The following is a 19,772-nucleotide window of genomic DNA, read 5'->3' on the forward strand; positions in this document are numbered from 1 at the left end:
GATTGCAGATATATAATTGATCTCATCAAGGAGCCTATGAATGCGTTATCACACCTCACACACAGCAGACCCAGGAAAGCAAGAGAAAAGAGAATAGAGAAGAGGTGGGAGACAAGGTAAAGAATGCATGCAGAAAGAACAGAGAGAGAGAGAATAGAAAGAACAGAGAGAGAGAGAGAGAGAGAGAGAGAGAGAGAGAGAGAGAGAGAGAGAGAGAGAGAGAGAGAGAATAGAAAGAACATCCTTGCAGCAAGAAGGATTTTAATCAAATATAGTCTGTTCCATAAGTATCCGGACAGTGCCATAATTTTTACCACCACAACAGATTTCAAATGAAGCAATCGGGATGGGATTAACGCGTAGATTTTAAAGAGGGTTAACAAAAATATTGCATTTAGGAATGCAATTTTAGGAGTTCCAGACATTGTTTTTAATAGTGCTTTCATGAACATACTGTAGGCTTAAAAGTAATTGACTAATTTGACTAATAGGCAGATTCATAGTGAGCTGTAGCCTGAGATAAAAGGTCCAAATTCCAAGAGTTTAATTTGTTAGTATTAAAAAGAAAGGATTAAAAAGACTAGGATTCAGTATATATATATGTATATATATATATATATATATATATATATATATATATATATATATATATATATATATATATATATATATATATATATATATATATATATATATATGTATACTGAATCCTAGTGTACTGGGAAATTGTGACATCCTCCAGACAGAGGAAAAATACTTTTTTTTTTTTTTTACAGAAAATATGATATTTTCACTTGTGTTGAAAACGCTCAGACGTGGTACCACAGGTTGTTCTATTTATGTATTTGATTTTAATCGCAAGTCAAAAAGAAACAAGAACAAAACAATAATAATATTCAACTCTAGACAGTTTATTAGCTTCTATATCCACAGTATGGATGACCACATGGGAGAGCTGCTGGATTTTACACAACAGACACGTTGGTAGATATGAGATTGGGATGAATGAAAATAAGGGGCTGCTGCAAATAGTTGATCTTTCTTTAAGACTGACCAAATCGCAAATATTTTGCTAATATTTTACTGTTCTTCAGCTGTACACAGAATGGCAAGAAAAGTGCTATGAAACCCGAACAATAAAACACAAATTGCTTATTAACGATTTTAATAAAAATGTAAACCAGCTCAGCTAATGGATTCGGTATTTAAACAGGTAAATATTCGTTTGTCTGTAAATCGCCTTTCCACTTACTTGTTGAGAAGTGGCGTTTATTAACATTTGTTTAAAAAGATTCTCTGTACTAAAAAAAATTACTATTATTTGTATTATTGTTTTTTTTTTATGTCAGCTCTCATTACATGTCAGCTCACGTTGTCATTTTATCCTGGTGGTTGTTTGCTGTCGCTGGAAATGTCTAAGCAGTTAGCTTGGTGTAGCTGGATATTCACTACTGTACTGCATAAAATAAAATAAAATAAAATAAAAACACTAACATGCAGGGTCTTACTGAGGAGAACTTCATGTATAATTCACTTATCGTGGCCTAATGCTTTGAGAGTCTGACTTGTAACCCGGTTGTGGGTTCGAGTCTCGGGCCGGCCACGACTGAGGTGCCCTTGAGCAAGGCACCGAACCCCCCCAACAGCTCCCCGGGCACCACAGCATAAATGTCTGCCCACTGCTCCGGGTGTGTGTTCATGGTGTGTGTGTGTTCACTGCTGTGTGTGTGCACTTTGGATGGGTTAAATGCAGAGAACAAATTGGTATGGGTCACCGTACTTAGCCGTATTTCACTTTACTTCATTATAATTCACTTATATATTCACAATACCTGTTTGAAATGTAGCTTTCTTTTCATAAAATTAAAAATTAGACAGGTATATAACGGAATATGGAATATCTTTTAAATCCATTAACGTTGACTGTGGGATCTTTAACATTCCAGTGCGTATTTTACTTATTAAAGTACATTTTAAATCAAACATTCATTTTCAAGATGTTTTAATGAACGGTTTCATCAAGATGTGTCAAGAAGCATGATGAACCATTTCATTAGCGCTTCACGGTAGCCTGAATTAAAGCAGAAACGTGTCTACGGTACAGACTCCCGCCACGACCTATCATACCATTTAATACGAGGTTCCGTGGCTACAGTAGTGAGAGAAAAAAGAGAGGAGGCGCAAGCAGCATTGATGTGGAGCTCCTTTATGTGCTCTTTTTATGTGCAGCATGGTATTTTGTGTAAAAGGTCAAAAGTGCGGGGGTCAGAGAGTGAGATTCGACATGTGACCTTTTCTCTGGGTCATTATCAAGCCACCCAGAGAAAGGTTCCATCTCTTTCATTCCCCATTGATTTACCTCTCTCTCTCTCTCTCTCTCTCTCTCTCTCTCTCTCTCTCTCTCTCTCTCTCTCTCTCTCTCATTCACTTTCACAAAGTGATGTGAGCATTAACCAATAAAATCCAAAACAAAGCAAAAACAGGGATCATCATACTGTACAAGTGACCGTCTTTTTTATATTGTTTATGCCTGGATTGGACAGTAGTCAATTTTTCAGTTTTTTCTATTTAGAGTGACAACAGAATACAAAACCTATTTTTTCTTTTTGTTTTTATTGAAACAAAAATATATATATATATATTTTAAAAACAAAGGTTTCATTAATACTCTTCTAATAAATTGTATTGCATCGTTCCTCGAATCTGTAAATATAATCACACACTGTGAATCACATCGCCTGCTTCACTACACTATCTGATTTTATGTAGTAAAAGTAACTGCTTCCAGTTAGTCCGTGGTGGTCCAGTGGCAGGATCCCACGCTCGCACCGCCACATCCCAGGTTTGACTCTCGGGCAGGGAACCAACCAACCCAGCCTTTTGTGGGGTTAACTCAGTGCACATAAAATAAGGGTGATGTGTCAGGAAGGGTATCTGGCACAAAACCTGTGCCAAATCAAATATGCAGATCGGATGATCAGCTGTGGCGGCCCCGAACATGCAGCAGCCGAAGGATAACAAAACATTATTTAATATGTGCTATTTAACTTAGGATATCTAGGCTGGAATTTTAGTCATTTAGGTAGCCAGGCAACATGGGACTGGGGAGCACACCTGGGTAATGGTTGAGCTAATGGCTTTATGATTTTATGACTGCAGCGATGTTAAGGTAAGCGGTATGTGCCACAAGTAACATCCACATGAATGCCAGGACCCAAGGTTTCCCAGCAAAGCATAGCCATTGCCTTCTCCTTATCTTGCCTCCTTCTTATAGATCATCCTGATTGTTTGAACTCAAGTGGCCAGGCAGCCTTATGATGTAAAAAGAAAATGACAGACATGTCATATATGTATATACAGTACAGACCAAAAGTTTGGACACACCTTCCAAAAGTTTGGACACAGCACCTTTTCAACAGGACAATGACCCCAAACACACCTCCAGGCTGTGTAAGGGCTATTTGACCATGAAGGAGAGTGATGGGGTGCTGCGCTAGATGACCTGGTCTCCACAGTCACCGGACCTGAACCCAATCGAGATGGTTTGGAGTGAGCTGGACCGCAGAGTGAAGGCAAAAGGGCCAACAAGTGCTAAACATCTCTGGGAACCCCTTCAAGACTGTTGGAAGACCATTTCAGGTGACTACCTCTTGAAGCTCATCAAGAGAATGCCAAGAGTGTGCAAAGCAGTAACCAAAGCAAAAGGTGGCTACTTTGAAGAACCTAGAATATGACATATTTTCAGTTGTTTCACACTTTTTTGTTATGTGTGTATATAATTCCACATGTGTTAATTCATAGTTTTGATGCCTTCAGTGTGAATCTACAATTTTCATGAAAATAAAGAAAACTTTTTTATATATATATACACACACACATATATATATATATATGCACGATGCCACCCACCTGCTCTTCCTGTGTTCCTATTGTATTCGAGTATTTTCGAAAAGGCAGCTTGCCTACATTATTGGCCCTAAAACATGTGAGTCAGGCCAGGACACATGTCACAATGTAGTGTCTTGCCAAATTACTTATTTTTATACTAACGGAGCCGCTGTGAGCTCTGTCTCTGGTAAACATATGTGTGTGGGGTTTCCACACGGCATCGGATTACTGGGTAGGCCTTTCATTGTTAAAAAAGAAAAGAAACAAAAATGAATTCCAAAAAATGACATATGTACATAATAAAAATACGAAATACATATAAAATCATATAAATAAGACTGCAAAAAATATAAGCTTAATTTGAGACAGGTACTGTATGACCAGGCTTCTTCTGCTGGCTCAACAAGATGGACAAAGAGCACTAGCCAGCACTCTTAGCATCGCTATCTGTGATGATTATAGAAACATGGAGCAGACACTCAGCATCACCATAATGGACCGGCTCTCTGTGGTTGGTCTGTAGTACCTCCTACACGTATAAACAGGAGGCTTCAAACTGCTGTGATGATATTACTATCAACTGCTGCCACTCGACTCTGCCATTATGGTCAATTATTATGGAGTGATAATACTTCATCACGCATGATAATTCCTCTGCAGCGATTCCACACTGTTTCAGCTTAGTGTCATATAACAGACGGAAATCCGGGTTTGGATGAAATAAGGTGTCTAAAATAATATATCCAAAAAAGGCGGTAAAAAAAGAATGTGTTGCGTTGAGTGTTTATTGTTACAAGAATCATTTGTTAAGTTTTACTCTTATACTTCAGTGCAACTCTATTAAACTACAAATGGATTTGGGAGCACAGTTTTGCAGACTGAACCCATCTGACCTATTCTGTTGTGTTCAAATTCTCTGATAAACAATCCTTTGTATTGTGTTTTGATCGTTTGCAATATGTTCACATTTCTGTTCATTAGTTAGTTATTAATAGAACGCAGTAAACGCTCGAGACGTGAGCCGACCCTGAGTGTACTGTAAACTAAACTGTTCATGACTAATAACCGCATTTTTAATCACAATGTAGGCAAACATTAGCTATTAGTTTAACTGGCACCTGGTGTGTTTTTCTCTCTTCACTAACACTTCATGTGCTATACAGTAAGTATACAATAGAAGACTGGAATTAACCATAAAACTAGCTTCAGCTCCTAAAAAACGTAATAAGCTATTTTTATGCAATAAATATGAGAAGGTAAGAAGCTTTTTCTCCAAATGCGGAAAACAATTCCAAGCTTTTCATTTAGAATTGTTATTTGTTGCCTTCCTGAAATTCAAAAACTCAGAAATGAAAATAGCATTCGGGTTTCGTGTATTAATAAAATGTAATTAAGCACAATATCCGACTGTTTCTGCACTGCCGGTAAAAGCGACTGCGGATGTTAAAAGCATCCGGGTCTGTAGACGCTTCAGAAAATACAGAATTTAAAAGCACACCTATTATGATGCACGAGAATACAGAAAGTTTTCCAGTCCTCTTGGAGCTTTAGTTTTCCCTGAAGGTTACAGTCAAGACACTAAGGCCACGTTCACACTGCAGGTAAAAGTGGCCCAAATAGATTTTTCCGATTTTTTTGGGGTCAAGTGACCAGGTCAGAGTTCTTCAGGAGTAGTGTGAACACTCAAATCTGGCCCAGATCTGATTTTTTCAAATTAGATTTAGACCACTTCCATATGTGGCTGCAGTATGAACAGCCAAGGCAGATTTGATGCAACTTTTACGTCAATCTACATCGACATTCGTCACAATTATTCAAAAACGAAAACGTGACACAAACGTGACTGGTACTGTAACGTGTGTGTGTTAAGAGTGTTATATAAAGTGGTCACGTGAACCAGCTCATAATGTTTGCATTGAATACATCACATTATAGCAGTACATGATATGTTTGCTTGCACCAGATGATACAATACTTCCTCCATAACCTCGCCAACTTTTTAGCGCATCGGCGTGCTGCGTGTGACGTCATTGTTATTGTTCGTTTGCGCATGCGGGTCAGTTCGAAACAGCAAACGGTTCACACTGGTATCTGATATAGGCCACATTTTAAAAGGTAATGTGAACAGCCAAACAAAAAAATCTGATCTGAGCAAAATATCCGAATTGAGCATTAAGACTTGCAGTGTGAACGTGGCCTAAAGGTTCTTCTGAATTCTTCTGAATACTTAAGCACCTCTTTGTACCATCAGATGATGCATGTTATTTCAGACAGGCAAAAAAAAAAAAAAAAAGATGCTAGATTTTATTTAATAACTGTATGGGTGCAAAGTGAGCAGATATTTGTATCGGACACAACGGTTTGTACTTTTCATTTGTTTCTTGCTGAAGGTCTTAGTTTGCAGTTGGGTATATCTACAATGTGTACAGTAGTGAAACATCAACATGGTCTAAAAGATAGAGCTTTTTGGAAGTCCTATATTCACTGGCATATGTCTTGAGTTTTACATTATGACATAACTGCTGTCCAACTCTGTGTCTTGGCTCGCTCCATTCAGCTTCGTCATTTAAGGAGTACTGGGACTCCAGTCCTCTTTTAATAAGACTGTAATGAATTCAAGCTTTTTTATAGTTTTTTTATGCTGCCACAGAAGTCACACAAACCCTAGTCTCAGTCTCAGATGTCACACCCACAAACTGTTGGCTGAAAGTCAGATGCATACGGCACATAAAACTGGAAACACTTCAGGAGATTTGAAGTCGTCGTCTGAGTGGAGTCTTCAGAATTTCCAGGCTATGTGTGTGTCGCATTTTCTCACTGGAAACGAAGCAGCCACGATGCTCTACTTCCATCATGAAAAAAGGAACTTTACAACTGCGACATTGAGCGTTTATGATTTACATTAACAGCATTTAGCAGAGTGACTTATACAACTGAGCAACTGAAGATTAAGGGCCTTGCTCAGGGGCCCAGCATGGCAGCTTGGTGGATGTAGGAATCGAACTCACAACCTTCCGATTGGTAGCCCAACACCTGATCAGCTAAACGCTGGATATTCCAAATGATATAAAGTTCATGCTACAGACTCGTTCGTTTAACCCGACTATCTTAAATGAACGTTTTACTGTTGCACGCCGTTTTTCTAGGGACACTGAATTGACATTTTAAAACCCATAAACATGACACTGATAGGCTGCTTTACATGTCAGTCAGACTCCTTGTTTTGGCAGACCTTGGCCAATAAAAGCAGCTGTGGAGATCCTCCTTACCATGGGGACGTTGTATCTTTGTTAACTTTGACCCCAAGCTGTAATGTTATATGCGACTAAAATTTCACTGTGTTGCAAAATGTATAAGACTCTTACAATACAGGGATGAAATAAAATCAGTTTAAATATACTTACACAGCATGCATCCCCATGGGAAATCATACACTTATCATTAAATTAGCTACCAGGTTTTAGCCTAGCCAAATAAGTTTCCGGGCAACCAAAACACAGATCTAGGGAGCACACTGCAGCTTCTGCCTTCCTGCTGGGCCTGCTAATGAATGTATCATTGGCAATGTCATCAAATTACTCTAATAATCCTTGGCCAAAAAAAAAAAATTCCAGTTGCTTCAAACGCGGCTTATTATCTTTAGGATGCCTGAAGGAGGTGAATGAAGATGATGAGCTCTTTCTTTTCTTTTAAGTGTTAATCCTATCTGCCTGGATCTGTCTGGATGTGGACTGTAGACAAGAACGTGTAGACTAATGCCATAAATTGATACAAGGGTGAATTGTCTAGAATCCGACAGCCATGAGGTCATTAATACCCCAAAAAAATACTATTTGTTTTTTACGTTACTATTTCTGTGAAATTATAAGTCTTAGTCCCTGTATATATTTTGCTGCTGCTTTCATGGGCAGAGTTTGGAAGTGCATTACAGTTCTGTCACTGAATGTAAATTCGCTGCTGCAGTGATGACAAAGCATTTTTTATTTTTTTTTTATCTCCCTGTTTCAAGCTCTGAATCCGATGGAAGGTCCACCGAGCGGAGTCTGTCAGAAGGTTGCAGGGATTACTCGCTTCGTTCTTTGCTGACTCACTTGTGCAGTGTCTTACCAGGGGATAGTTTCAGTTCGAGTTAAATGGCTCGTCACGTTAACGCCTTTCTTTCCATTTGTTTCATTTATGTGACAATCAGTCACTCAGATGCACAATTAACACTGCTGGCATGACATCAGAGCTGGTCATTGATCAAAATCAATTAGCGTTACAGAGCCGAGGAAATGGAAATTCGTACTTCAGCCAACTAATTTCCTAACAAAACAAGAGAGTCACACCAAGATTTGCACGTAATCTAATTATTAAAATGAATCAAAGCAGTAATTAAATGACGGAAAGTGCATGCACCTGCACTTTATCGCACTAAGGGAAAACGGTATTAACTGCATGCACCTGCGCAGAACAGGCCACCGGACAAATCATTACGTTCATCATAACGTTAAAGGACATTTAATTGAGGGTCAGCAGCTTGATGCAGTTATTCCAAGCAAAGCGTATGTATGTATGTATGTTTTCTTTTTATTTTTAATGCCCATATACTTCTTAGCTCATTTGTCAGAAAAGATGTTGAATAGATCTTGATGTAACTTTACCATCTATTGTCTCATATTCATGTCCTGATATGAGAAATATCTTCCCTGAATTGGTCAAAAAAAAACTATTTTGTTGTTGTTGTTGTTGTTGTTTTTCCAGAACATCATTCATGCACTTGTGTAAGCATGTACTTTTCAGAATTATATAAGCAAAGGAATCATGCAAGGGTTTCCCAGGACAAAACACATAATTCCCAAGCTGCTCTATTTGATAGCAAGAATGTGGTTTTGTCGCCCGGCTCTATCTGACGCAAAGCCGTCCATCTCGCACTAACCACAAACCCCTTAGTGAACGTCACAAAGGAAACAACAGTGAATGTGGTCTCCAGCCATTTCCTATGTATCACTTATCAAGTCAATGCAGACTTCAATTAAAGAACTCTAGTTTCTAGTCTTCTCAAATACAGTCTATAGCATACGACTTCTTATGGAACTCTTATGGCTGGCAGTAGCTCCCTCCTGGCATTTATAAATAAGGATATCTGGATATCATGACTGCTCTTATTATTGCCATATAATATTGGATCATTTATTGAGAAATTCTTTGCTGACTACAGATGTGCAGAGATGCTTTCAGGCAGGTCATTCACCACAGTGTTGAGATAAATAGTGGAATAGTGGTATGTTACATCGATATATACTCAACATTAACACCACTGTATCGTGTATATCACCGAGCCATTACACCTCTCCAGGCATTTGTATCAAGGGGACAGATTTTGCAGTAATCGTGTTCCTTTAATTCTCAGTTTGACTGTTGTGTATACTTTTCTGTAGACGTCCTCAAGAGCAACGTGTTCTTTATTGATTAAAAAAATGGCTAGTAAGTTAAGTAACATTCTTTGTTGTTTTATATAGACTGTACTTGTATATGATGCCTAGTATAGTATATGCTATGTTGGGGGGGGGGGGGTTGTTACGCTAACTTTAACCACTCTTTACAGCCACAGTAAGCAGAAAAGCATCTCAGAAATGCATCACATCGAAGCTCAAGGCAGATGGACGACAAGAGCAAAAAACTACTGTACAATGGGTCTCACTGCTGTCATCCAGGAGCAAGAATGTGAACACACATGAAACTCGATGAAACTCGTCAGCTGATGGGAAAAGACCAGGTGATTTTTTTTCTAATCTTCTTGCCCAGTATCAGTTACCTATTTTTGCCCAAACTGCCACTGTCTGTATGTTTTTTGTTTGTTTTTCCACACAGTTCTTCAGAAACTCTAAAGATGTGTGTGTGTGTGTGTGTGTGTGTGTGTGTGTGTGTGTGTGTGTGTGTGTGTGTGTGTGTGTGTGTGTGTGTGTGTGTGTGTGTGTGTGTGTGTGTGTGTGTGTGTAAAATGCTCAAAGCAGCCAGTCTGGCACTAAAAACCATGCCACGCTCAAAGATCACAATTTTTTCCTTCTGATATTCCATGTGAATATGATTTGAAGCTCTTGATCTGTATCTGCATGATTTTATGCACTGTGCTTCTGCCACACGATTGGCTGCTCGCATACAAGAGCTCCCAGTAAAGTGGCCAGTGAGTGTGTGATTATCTGTTTACAGACTACCAGATGGCAAAAAATAAATAATGTAATAAACAATGATTATTATTAATGACGAATTGTATTAATAATGTATGTTTAAAGTTCTGATACTTCTAAAAGTTCATATTTTTGTGGTGTAACTAAAAATATACGACCAATACATACCAGTTCCACTGATCCGTAGTGCTTCCTGCTAAACTCACCCCTCCTGCAGCCCAGGTCTTCAGACGCAGAGCTACAACACACACAGCACACAAAACTGGTCACAAGGGCGTCATGAACTTAAAACAACGTTCGATACGGCGTTCATACACATACAGATAAAGGGAGTACATGAAAAGTGGACATTACTGTACATTAGCTATTGCCTCTTGCCTCATAGTTTCAATCTTTCAATGCAGACCCTTGAGCCAAGCAGCATTTTCATATGTATACGCAGTGTGTTTGTCTAATTTAGCCCAAGGGTGACCGATTTGAGGAAGTTCATTCCTATAGTTTCCATAATCAAATAATTACATCCAACATCACCAATGATTCATACAAAGTAGCGCAAGTGTGTGAGTGTGTGTGCGCCTGCACGTATGAGACCAAGAGTGTATGATTGGGCTTCGGAAGCTGTTGTGAAAGGTCTATCATTACCCTTCCATTAGTACTTTATACTGCAAATCATTTAATCATTTCTGTTCATAAGAGATGCGGACAGTGACTATGTAAGTGCATGAGGTCATGTAAGAACCTATACAGTATGTGCCATTGCAAACCTTACTTTGTTACTATGAGTACATGCACATGAGTGATTTTCCCCTTTTCTAATAGGACATGGTGAGGATTAGAAAGGAGTCATGGTGTCAACAAAAAGTGAATAAAAGTGAAATATTCCCAAAATGAACTCCCTTCCTTCTTCGTCCTGATCCGCTTGCTTGGGAAACAGGCTACACCTATGCTACACTTTAGACAAAGGTCATCCTGTGGTGCCAATTAGTGGTATTGACCAGAGCATGACACGTTGTGGCTTTGCATCTGTTTCTATCGATACAGAATTCAGAGAATGATCGGACAAGAGGTTTCAGACTGCATGGACATGCAGCGTCCTTTAATAACGTGCATAGTCGGAACTGCACTCCATGGTTATTTGGTTCTAGATCGCAAGTAAAAGCTGGATTCTTGTAGTGAGATATGGTCTTATACAGGCTGCAATAATTGTGCAAAATAGTCACTGATTTCTATCATCAGTGCATCATTTATTTCAACAACAAACTGGATTGTTACTCACTTACCTCACTGGGGCATGTTTCAGTGTTTGTTTGTTTTATGGGATGCTTTTCAACTGTCCTTCAGCTCTGTAACAGCTGCTTTGCTTTTCAGTCAAAACTTATGATGCTTTTGAAGAAAACAAACGTGATTATTGTAATATTTCAAACTTGGCCAATTTACGTGTTTAACCGATCGTCTGCCGATAAACTACACACCTTATATATACTTATATACTGCTATTAAGCCGTGCTCCCCTTCAGAGCCACAGTGAAGAGGATTAATGCACTGTCCAAGCTTATAAAGCTACAGTTCCATGTGCTACAGCTGTGAGCTTTAATTATATCTGTCAAATGAACAGCTGTGAAATGGCAAACTGGATAAGGAGACGTGACATGGAGCGAACCGAGAAAGTGTTCCACATCTCAAATAGAGGCCTTAGCGGTTTTCGTTAGATTTTTTTACGTTATGAAACCGACTGCTGATGTTCATGGTTATACACAGGAATAATAACATATATCATACTCGCCAAATTCATCATCGGGATACTATGTACCTAAGGTCTGACATGTGGGTGAACACCCAGAAAAGATCCCAGCAAGCCAGAAAACACATGTGTTGAAAGTTCACATCTGACCTTGAAATGAGTAAGTAAAAACAAATCATATTTCATTAGGACAATATGGCATTGTGCTGAGTCACGAATGAACACTTTTAGGTAACTGAATACATGGAGATATATGGGACTGCTGTTACCGTGGTCGCTTTTGTGCTCAGGTCTCCATCATTGAACATTTGAAGGTGTCGACAGGAGATAATTAAACATGTTAAAATTACGATCACACTATCATATAAATATAAAAAAAAATTGTTAACTCTATCATTCTAATTCTTTTGATATTTCTGTAAATATGCTTTGTGACAGTGTCCATTGTTAAAAGCACTATACAAATAAAATTGTATTGAATAATAATAATAATAATAATAATAATAATAATAATAATAATAATAATAATAATGCATTCTTTCAAGACATTCAAATTTATGCTATTTACCTTGTCACTCTTTGCACAAATGCTCAGGAAAAGACACAATAAACATCCACACAAACCAGCCCTGCCTTATTTTTGTGCTTCATTACAAGGAAAATAAGGTGTTGGAGAGTCAGAGAGATGCCTATAAATATATAATGGCAAATTTATACAAACTGCAGAATAAAATGAATATTTCTTTATAAAACTACCAAGTTTTGTTATATATATAATTTTTACAGAAAGCTTCTGGAACATTTATTAATGATAATATTAGTTCAAAAGAAAGGTTTTTCGTAATTACAGGCTTGGATACCATTGAGCAGGCTATGATCTTGCAAACCACAGGATATGATTCAGATGGCCAGGTTTACCTTTTTTTTTTTTTTGACAGGTTGTGACCACTGCCATTTATACCATTATTACTACATACATAACCACTAGTGAATGATTATATATAAAAGGCTGCACCTCAAAACACAGAGCTCAAACAAGGAGAAGACGCCAACAATCACTTTGACGAGTTTTGTTGCTAGGAATGGAGTAACGATGAACTGGTCAACAATATCAAGAGCACTAAATAACACAGAGGTCTTTACTCAGAAATATCATCTGAAAGCATGTCTGGAGAATGCCAGAAAGCAAGCGAGCAACCCAGCTGCAATGTGGGGAAAGAATTCATGGTAGGATGAGACCAAGCTTTATGGCCAAAACTGAAAGTCCTAGACACACCACCGCTACAGTGAAGTACAGTATGGTGGTGGCTGTGTCATGCTGTGATGAGGTTTGGAAAAGTCATCCTTCAGAAGAACAAGGATCCCAAGCACAAAACCAAAACAGCATTGGAGTGGCTCAAGAACAAAAAGGTAAATGTCACACAGTGGCCCAGTCAAATTGATCTAAATCCCACTGAGATTCTGTGGCACTGTTTGAAAATTGTTATCCACAAACATCACCCAACCAAACTGAAGAACCTGGAGAAAACAGGCCAAAGTAACTCTGTCACTGTGTGCAAAGCTGGTACATACAAATCCCACAGGACTTAAAGCCAAAGTTGGCTCTACCAAATATTAATGTGTGGGGGGTTGAATGTTTATGCGAGCAATTTTTACTTTTCAACATAAATCCAATGTCGCCTTACAACGATTGATTTGTTTTGAAATAAAATATCAAACAGAATGAAATTTTTGTGCTCCAGGTGTAATTCAGTGAGGAGAGACTTGGTCAGGCCAACTCCCACATGTGACAAAGTTCATTTTATCAACGTCCACTTTTAAATAAGTCTGTTAGGTATGTTGCGCACAGCCACGATGAACAGGTTTTCAAACAACAACCGTGTTTTTTAATGTTAACAATATAATTCTTTTATAGCACAATATATTAATTCAGTAGCTGTAGCTTACTGATACATCAACATTGAATTGAGTTACATTGTAAATCCAACAGGGTTTGATCATGTTATTTATCTCAGAGCTCTGAATAAATCTACACCCCGTGTCGACGTTCCTGTCGAACCGCACGTGCTCGTTTAATACTAAAGTCGATTTCGAACCAAAAAAATATGATTTAATAACGATCAATTTAATATAAGCGAAATCGCATTTTGAAGGGAAGCTAGATATTTTTATGTAAACAATATAATCCTTTCTGGCCACATAATACCTTTATTCAGTACACTGTTTGGGAATGATATTGAATTTGTAACACTTCATAAGATGTAGTGTGAAGGTATAATAACAATGACGTTCTATTAGCTTTCCTGGTGACACACAAATGTGTGTGGCTTTTACGATCAATCGAGGCTAGAGACAGGGATGTTGTGTAGACATGTTGTAGCCTAGTGGTGAAGGTGTTGGGCTACTGGTCGGAAGGTTGTGAGTTTGATCCCAAGTCCACCAAGCTGCCACTGTTCGGCCCCTGAGAAGGCCCTTAACCCCAAATTGCTCGGTTATATGTATATAAAAAAAAATGTATGTTGCTCTGGATAAAGGCATCTTCCAAATGCCGTATGATCTGACCTTTCCGTACTATTAAAACACATCTGCATGCTTGGCTGTTTTCTGTAATATTGACAGTGTTGTTCATTTTCCCAGTGAGTTTGTAATGTTAATATATAAACGCCTTGTCTTGGATCCAAATAAGACAAATAAAGGAATGAATAAAATAAATGAATGAATCATTTATTGTATGAGTGTCCAGTTACAGAACTCTGACAGAAAGCGTTAAAATTCTGCGCCTACTGTATATAAGCAACCTGTTGTCCTGGGCAGTGAAAGCCACTTTAATCCTCTGCAGGCTCGCGCGCGCTTATTTATGCGTCTTCTCCTGTTACCGTAATGTCTGGAATACACGGGAGCGTAAAAAGTCAGAAAATAGCGTTTAGTGTGTGTGTGTGTGTGTGTGTGTGTGTGTGTGTGTGTGTGTGTGTGTGTGTGTGTGTGTGTGTGTGTGTGTGTGTGTGTGTGCGCGCGCGCTATAATCGTCGCTTGCATTGTTTTTTAGAGTATTAACATGAATAATTAACACTTTTTCCGTGTCGCCCCTTGGTTTATGACACGCGCCACACGATACAGTGTCGGTTATTTAATAAACGCCGTTTTAATCAGGTGCAGTTCCAAACAGAATAACAAACTAATGCACTGAGATGTTTTTGCTGCAGTGACACGTTAGCAGTGATATACTGTAAGGACATGGTATATGTATATAAATGTAATAACAGGGCTATGATCCTCTCACCGCTGGGTGAAGTTCAACAGTTTGGTGGCCGCCGCGTCCGCGCCGTTCATCGCCCCCGGTTCCTTCACTGAAGAGGGCAGGTGACCATGTTCTCTCTCTCTGTCTCAGTCCCGCATTGTTGTCAGTGCGGCTGGGTGTCTTCTGTGTGCGCAGTCGTGATGGAGAGATTCATACGGAGAGCAGAAAGCGCGCTAAAACAAACGGGGCTCGAGCGCAACGGAATCCCACCGTTTCTCTTTTCGTTGGCACGCGCGCGGTTGGGTTTGCAGGTGGTGGGTCGCTAATTGTAGACACTCTGTCCGTCCTCTCTCTCTCTCTCTCTCTCTCTCTCTCTCTCTCTCTCTCTCTCTGTTCTCTCTCTCTCACTGTCTGTCTGTCTCTCTCCCTGTCTCTCTCTCTGTCTCTCTCTCTATTTGTCTGCTCTCTCTCTCTCTCTCTCTGTCTCTCTCTCTATTTGTCTGCTCTCTCTCTCTCTCTCTCTCTGTATCTATTTGTCTGCTCTCTCTCCCCCCTCTCTCTCCCCCTCTCTCTCTGCCTCTCTCTCTCTCTTTGTGGTGGCACTGAGGCACACACTGACACACACACGCACACTGACAGACACACACACACGCACACTGACAGACACACACACACACACACACACACACACACACACACACACACACTGGGGCGTTGGTGTCGCACTGCACTGACACACTCTACTAAAGTGATCATGTTATAACCCAAACAGAAACATTATGTCCCCTAAGTCTTTAAATACACTGCAAATACAAAGCCATTTATGATCTATAAATATATGGAATTTTGGTGTCACAAACATAGAATAGATTTTCTCTCTTACACACTCTAAGAGAGCGGGAGAGAGAGAGAGAGAGAGAGAGAGAGAGAGAGAGAGAGAGAGAGAGAGAGAGAGAAAGTGCCACTATTAGCTGAAGTAGCAGTTAAAACAGAGAAGAGAAGTGTCATTAAACCCAACATTATAGAAATGACCAATGTTTTTCATTCATTCATTCATCTTCAGTAACTACGGTATCCTGGTCAGGATCACTGTGAATCAGGAGTCTTCCAAGGAATCACTGGGAAAACTAAAGCAGGAGGGCATTCCAGTCCATCACAGGACCGTACCAGTGACAAATAAGATATACCAGTACTTTGTAAGGTACAAATCCAGAGAACCCAGATGAAACCTGTGCACACAGAGAGAAAGTGCAGGCAATAACCTAAGCTCTGCCGCAAGCCTGGAGCTGCGATGCACTGTGCAACCCAAATGAGGACAGGATCCCTTTTGAGTTTTTGTTCCTCATATCACACCCACTGCTGCCTCTCACTTGCTCATAAGAAATAGCGATACATTAAATATTAAACAATGTATTTTTTATTCAGAATTTTTAGATTTCTGTACAGCAGCTTTGAAACAATGTCCTTTGTTAAAAGTACTATACAAACTGATGTTCTTTATGCCAGACAACTGCATGAGGTCAGTGAGGAAGTAAGAATAATAAAAGGTACATCTGAGAGTACAGCACTATTGTGGTGTGCAAGTTAGAGACATGCATCAGGATGTTTCGGACATTTCAAATCAGTTATAGATTAAGTCCATATTGTCAGAAGTGATGCTGAACATGGTGCACATCTTAGATGCATTTCTTTTTTTTTACCCTCCCTCATAATAGTTAGCCAAATAGGTGTTTATTAAATATCCTAACTACAGTAGTAATAAAATTTGACAGAATGATAAATACTGAGAATATACCAAGTGCAGCACCGTCACTGGTGTCACTGCTGAGACTGGAACAAATTACGCTCTAACTGCCCCATCTATAGTTAATAGCAAAGTGGGTGTGTCTAATGAAACCGATGTCAGAGGAACGCACGTGGACGCAAAGTGCATGGCTGAGATGGAAACGTCATCGCCGACAGATGTGCTCAAACATTAATTAGAGAAATGTATTATTGTAGGCTTAAAGGTTTAAGGTTTAAAGGTTTTTCATATGTGTACTGTAGAGGAACAAATGAACCAGAGAGCGATTTGACGCCTGTCTGGAACACGTTGTCTAGCATTTAAATCGCCCAATTCCACAGATATCAAATCTAATCAGTGCAACATTTACAACTTTGCTCTTCTGTTATGGGGAGAGAGGTCCAGATAAAGTACTGTAATATCTGATCAGTGTTGGTTGTATGATGGACACTTTTCATTATGGAAGCCGGGCTAACATGGATTATGTGACACTAAGTGGGACAACCTTGGTCCTTTGGTTCCAAGGGCAAATAGGGTTTACTTCATCAGTTGAGTCTCTTTGAATCCATATGTATGGACAATCAATTTAAGGAAGTTACAGGACATTATACAGTAAAAAAAACCACCTCAGAATCACTTGAGACCTGTACTGTGCTGTGTGTTATTCTTTAGACTGTACATAATGTTCTCATTGGAGCATGTCTCCAATTACATACATAAATAAACAACAATTAAAAAAAGCATGTGACATTCAACATACTGTGTAGTTATCCTTTTTTTTAATTGAAGATTTTATTATTTACTTCAGAAATCAGAATCAATGCATCTTTCTACAAACTGAAACCTGACTCAAATGTAAGACATGATACGTATTTATGCTTCTATCAAAACAGAGAAGAAGGAAAAGAAAACCAGTCATACTGCTTAAATTTGCATGGATTATAATTCCCATTCCTCCAAACAATGAGACAACAGAAGTCGTATGATATCACTGTTGTAGGTGTGTTTGTGTAAAGGTGCATTACTATTTGAATGTTTCCACAATGACAGGAAAACAAAATGCCTGACGTAAAGTGTCTGGTGAAGTAAGCATGTGTGTGTGTGTTATATTTTAAATGGGAATTTGTCTCCTTTATCCAAGTATGCCTTTCAGACCACTACTAACAGTCATATCTTGCATGCGTGTGTTTTCGTAGAGAATAGTATTCGTGCACAAGCTCATAACAATCACACATGACTACCCATAATCCTCCTGACTAGTCTTTAGAATGAAGATGAAGTCATAATCACATCACACATTTACATCTATAAAGTTTATGATGGGGTGTCAAAGTTCCTGTGCTTTGTTACTGTGTCTTTATTGGGCTACATTGTGATACTGAATTGCCACCTAATATCACTCATCTCAACACACACACACACACACACACACACACAACTCACCATTGAGTAACATGAACTCATATGTGATATTCAACTCCGTATCCTTTGACGTTACACAGACTGATGAAATGATGATCATCAATATTTTACAACACACAGCATTATGGGTAATTGCACCAGTGAAACACTAAGCCATAACGGAATATACTGAAAACAAGTTCTAATTAGTAGGATTGTGAGTATACCAGCAAATGGAGAAGTAGCTATATAGAGAGGGTGTGTATGCGCTTATACTGTATGTGTGTGCGTATGTTGAAAACCGGGCTTTTGTGCATTCAAGCTTGTGGCTAAGACAGCGTCTAATGAAATGTAAGACTGAACAGCTCAGTGTCAACATGGGTTTTCAGGTTACAGCCAAAACAATGACACACACTCACCCTCACATACCACAGCACTGTGGAAGCATTATGGCTCTGTGATGGAAAAACCTACCTGCACACACACACACACACACACACACACACACACACACACACACACACACACACACACACATGCACACACACATGCATGCACACACAGCACACCATTGTACAAATCCTCCAGCTCTATGACAGGTAAACATGCCAGCAAGCAAAGAGAAACTGTAAACATACACAACATACAATCATTTTCCAAATGCCAACTCCTAAATCACAGACATTGCCATAAATCAAACCTGAGACCAAGACCGAATACAGTCCGTTCTTATGGCTCATATTGAGATTAATCAGCCAAAACCAATTAAAAGTTGGCACTCTGATTATTTATCACATACTTTTGTTGCATTATTATGCTTGCATTATTATACTTGCTGAATGCCACATCAACGAACGTGTCAGATACCAGGTAAAAATAGACAAAGCAGCCAATAATAAACCATTTTTACCAGTAAGCCAGGGTTCCATTCTGCTGGCGAAATGGAAATCAGGCATTTTCAGAAAGAAATGAAAAACAGTGTTAGTATTAGTTAGTACCATTCTAATTTTTTTTAATACATTGTCCCTAATAAGCTACTCTAGCTTGAACTCTTACATTTGCATTTATGGCATTTGACAGACACCGTTATCCATAGCAACTTACATTTGATCTCATTTTATACAGCTTAGGGCTAAGGGCCTTGCTCAGGGGCCCAGCAGTGGCAGCTTAGTGGACCTCAGACTCAAACTCACAACCTTACAATCAGTAGCCCAACACCTTAAACACTAAGCTACCACATCTCTCAAACCCTGCCATTAAGCACCACTGTGGAATGTGACACCGACACAACAACAACACAGGCGGAAATTTCTTTATTTGGTCTCTTTGTAAAAAGAGTTTAAAAAACTATGCAGCAGTATCAATAAAAATGACGATTATAAACACTTGTTATTGATGAGATTAACTTAGAAGTGTGATTTTGGCATAATATTGATGAAGCTTTGAGCAAACCTATGTAAGTACAAGAATAATAAAACAAAGAAAAGCCCGGGAAATCAGAAATGCAAAGAAGATTAATATGATGTTGCACTGTGGCTTAGAAACAGCAGG

General features: G+C 39.0%; 1 protein-coding gene across 8 annotated transcripts in view; it reads right to left on the minus strand.

Moving 5' to 3' along the window:
• garnl3 (GTPase activating Rap/RanGAP domain like 3) overlaps window positions 1-19,772 on the minus strand; it is a 71,799-nt gene that overhangs the window by 32,292 nt on the left and 19,735 nt on the right. For 3 of the 8 annotated variants that reach the window (XM_047809061.1, XM_047809062.1, XM_047809060.1), the window contains exons 1-2: window positions 11,869-11,942; window positions 10,227-10,296 (exon numbers count right to left, since the gene is read on the minus strand). In XM_047809061.1, coding sequence (XP_047665017.1) covers window positions 10,227-10,296; window positions 11,869-11,927 — 129 coding nt within the window. In that variant the 5' untranslated portion in view covers window positions 11,928-11,942. Of the gene's footprint in view, window positions 1-10,226; window positions 10,297-11,868; window positions 11,943-14,583; window positions 14,684-15,079; window positions 15,445-19,772 lie in introns of those variants that run through there. The other 5 variants (XM_027178564.2, XM_027178559.2, XM_027178558.2 and 2 more) reach the window with 3 other exon arrangements.

This window comes from Tachysurus fulvidraco, chromosome 26 (assembly GCF_022655615.1).
Source record: "Tachysurus fulvidraco isolate hzauxx_2018 chromosome 26, HZAU_PFXX_2.0, whole genome shotgun sequence".
NCBI lineage: Eukaryota > Metazoa > Chordata > Actinopteri > Siluriformes > Bagridae > Tachysurus > Tachysurus fulvidraco.